We start from the raw sequence: 3,413 nt of genomic DNA, 5'->3' as shown, positions 1-3,413 counted from the left end.
TCTCCTCTCTGTGTGTTTGTCTGTCTGTTATTTGGCTTTTTAAACTACAAGCGCCTCACTGTGAAGTGGGGCTGTGACCTCACTGGTGTGTGCACACATGCAGAAATGTTTCCCGTGCTCATGCAATGAGCTGGGTTTCACGGGTTGGGATTTTCAGTGATTTGTGTGCACAGTTGCACAAAGGGAGCATCATGGCTGCTTTGCTGCCTGCAGCCCATGGCAGCCCCCCCTTGGGTCACACCCTTGGCCCCACATCTGCCTGCTGTGCTGGGGCTCCAGCGGGACAGGCCAGGTGTGGGTACCAGGCTGAGTGCTGGTGGGAGGTATGGCTCACTTGCTGGGGTGATGGTTTGTTTTGCTGTAGATCATCTATTCGTGGTACATATGTCTCAATATAACAATCTGAAATATCGCTGTGGTTGCAGGCACTGCTGTCCTTAAAAGTAGGAAAAGAAACCTCACTGTCATGTTCTGTATGAGAATTTCAACATGTTTCTTTGACTTCTCAGGGAATGGCATGAATGAATTCCATTCCTGCAAATGACTTTTAGGGTATGTTATGACATGACAAGGGGCAATGGGTGCAAACTGGATCATAGGAGGGTCCACGTAAATGTGAGAAAAAACTTGTTCACAGTGAGAATAACACAACACTGGATGGGGCTGTCCACAAAGCTTGTGGGGGACATTCAAAACCTGCCTGGGTGCATTCCTGTGTGACCTGATCTAGCTGTTCCTGCTCTCCCAGAGGGATGGGACTGGGTGATCGTTTCAGGACCCTTCCATTCTTTGACAGTCTGTGATTCTGTGTGATTTTGTTCAGTAATTTACATTTCACAGAGTTCTTCTCTGTGAATGATCACAAAAATCACAAAAAATGATCACTGCTCTACAACATGCTTTCCTCTGAAACCTGGTGCATCTTTCGGAGAGACCAATTAACAGAAACCGCTTTCTTCAAGGAGCCAGCTATTTTAATTACCAGTAAAGTTGTTTACAAGCACTTGGCCAGGTAAAGGTTCTGCCCATAAAAGCTTTTCCTGTTATTTTCAAGTGTCTGCTGTTGATGTATTACCAGGAGATGGTACAAAGCAGCCATAAGTGGGTGCATGTTGGTATGGATGTAAGTACAGTCCGTTTCCCTGCTCTGTATTCTGTTTCTTAACCTGGCTTCATTTCAGGCTTTCCTTCTGGTTAAAGGTTTGTTTTGGAGTGCCTGTTTTAGTCTTTTTGTTACTGAAAGACTGAAGCATGTGATTTTAGTAAAAGCTTTGTTAAAATCAGATACACACCACCGAAAGAAGCTGCCTCCTCCATGTCAGCAGCAGCAGGTGATGGCACAAAGCTCATCATGGGGATGCTCACCACCAGCAGATGAAGTGGTTCAGTTTTGGGCTGCCCAGTCTGACTCTTGCTGCTCAGGTCCTGGCAGCCCTCTGCAGGAAGTCACTGTGCTGTCAGCTGCTCTCCTCGAAGCTGCTGCTGCAGGAGTGAAACCTCATGGTGCTCATGGGGTCCGACACATAACCTGCAAGGTGCAGAGCACAGCTCAGTGCATCCTCACAGCGGGGAGAAGTGCTACTTCTGCCTTTCTCTGCAGTGACAGTGACAACAAAATGATGTGCATGCTATTATGGGATGTGGGCACAGACCTTCTAGCTGTCTGCAAATCTCCAACCTCATCTACAGAGGAAAAATCTAAATGGGAAGTAGGCAGACTGATCAGTCAGGGGAAGAGGTCGTGATAGGCACAAAGAAGCTTTGGTGAGTAGCACAAAACCATGAATCTCATTGTTTTAATAGCACAGGGGGAATCTGACATTGAAAATACCTCATTTTTTCCCTTTTTAGTAGGGTTTCAGAGAGCTCAGAACCTGCATTGTGGCAGCTGCTTTTAAATTTGGTCCTGATGCTGCAACATGGACAGCAGCTGCTCTTAAGAGAGCTGTATTTCCAATGTGCTTTTCCACCTGACATGCCATGGAGAAATTGTCAGCCAGAGAGAACCTTGATTTATCTTCTAATCAAGGCATGCTGTACTTTGAGGGCTGGGCGATGAAGCATTGCTTAAAGGAGATTTCACTCACATCCTCAATATTCCTCACAGGTCTGTGCTGTCCTTCACTGTCCAGCTCTGCTCCTCAGCACTGATGTTGCTGCTGTTCTCCACCCTCAGCTCATGACTCCTACCATTTTTGTCTCCTTTGCCCACTACAGAGATGGCTAACACAGGCAGTGCTGAAGCCTCAGTCTTTGACTGATCTGTGGCTCTTTGGTAAGAGTATATTGGAGTTTTGCTTCACATCAAGTGAGGCTAAGCATACTGGCACCACTGCCAACCATGAGTGATCATGTCAGAAAATGCCTTCCTGCTATGCTAAGCAGGGATTCCTGGCATGTCATGCCTGCCTGGGGGGGCTGGGAAGAGCAAGACTGTCTGGGAAGTTCTGGGCAAACACAGGAAGCACCATCTGTGGTGCTGTCATGAGGTGAAGGTAACTGCATGGTGCTGTGCTCAGCTCTGCTCACTGAATGCTGCCTTCACAGGGGATGAGCTCTGGCTGTGTCACCACATAAACAGGAAAGTGACATCCTGTCACCGTGTCCCTGAAGCATCTTAGGATGTTCAGGCAAACAGATCAGCTCGTGCTGGTGGAATGAGCAGCACTGTGAGATGGCAGCTGGAGCCTTTCCAAAATCATGTTCTCAATAGATATGCCCACTTCTACAGTGCTGGGCAGGAAGTTACCGAGCAGGGATTTACTGTTGCTTCACAGCTAAGCACAAACCCTGCAGTGCCTGATGGCTTGCACACAGCCAAAGCTGCTTTTAACCCCAGGAGGTGTTTCTTGGATGCTCAGCTGAGCCTCAGGTGCATGAAGATCTCATGAATGTGAAATTAGCGTTTGACTTCTAGATTCTACACCAAGAAACAAAGATTTACGCACAGTCTGCATCCTTTCTGCCATCTGCACGTTCATATGCCCTTTAAAGGTTGTACACATTTTAACTGCAAAGAAGCAGCTGCTGACTTCACAAGCCATTCAGAAATGGGGAATGGAGGAGCAAGAAGCAGACTTCCAAATTGCTGCTTGCAAACTGAGACCTGAACAACAGCTATCTAGCAAGAGTTTTACAGGGACTAGGATGCACGAGAAAGCTGCATTCATGGCAGTGCATAAAAATATGCTCAAGTGTGATGGGATGGAAAGCCAAGATGACAAAAGGAAGGAGCCGCCAGAACTTCTGCTCTGGTGGGAGCAGAACGATGGGATTTTTTCTGAGAGGAGTGAGAATGTTGAGAAGGAAAGGCTGTGCTGCTTCCTGCTGCTGCGATACTTTAGAAGTAGGATGGTCTAGGTGCTTTGGTTTCTTTTGTTTATGTGTTTTTTTTTTTTTTTTTTTTTTTTTTT

At 46.8% G+C, this 3,413-nt stretch overlaps 1 protein-coding gene across 1 annotated transcript in view; it reads right to left on the bottom strand.

Moving 5' to 3' along the window:
• Window positions 1–956: 956 nt before the first annotated feature.
• LOC122181026 (serine/threonine-protein kinase TNNI3K) overlaps window positions 957–3,413 on the bottom strand; it is a 47,325-nt gene continuing 44,868 nt past the window's right edge. Inside the window, exon 25 of the mRNA XM_042873129.1 lies at window positions 957–1,528. Within this exon, the coding sequence (XP_042729063.1) occupies window positions 1,458–1,528 (71 nt within the window). The 3' untranslated portion in view covers window positions 957–1,457. The remainder of the gene's footprint in view (window positions 1,529–3,413) is intronic.

This window comes from Lagopus leucura, unplaced genomic scaffold, assembly GCF_019238085.1.
Source record: "Lagopus leucura isolate 7727_CA_CO unplaced genomic scaffold, USGS_WTPT01 Super-Scaffold_100009, whole genome shotgun sequence".
NCBI classification, from domain to species: Eukaryota; Metazoa; Chordata; class Aves; order Galliformes; family Phasianidae; genus Lagopus; species Lagopus leucura.
Note: the sequence above shows the minus strand (reverse complement) of the source record. Positions and strands in the feature narration are given on the sequence as shown.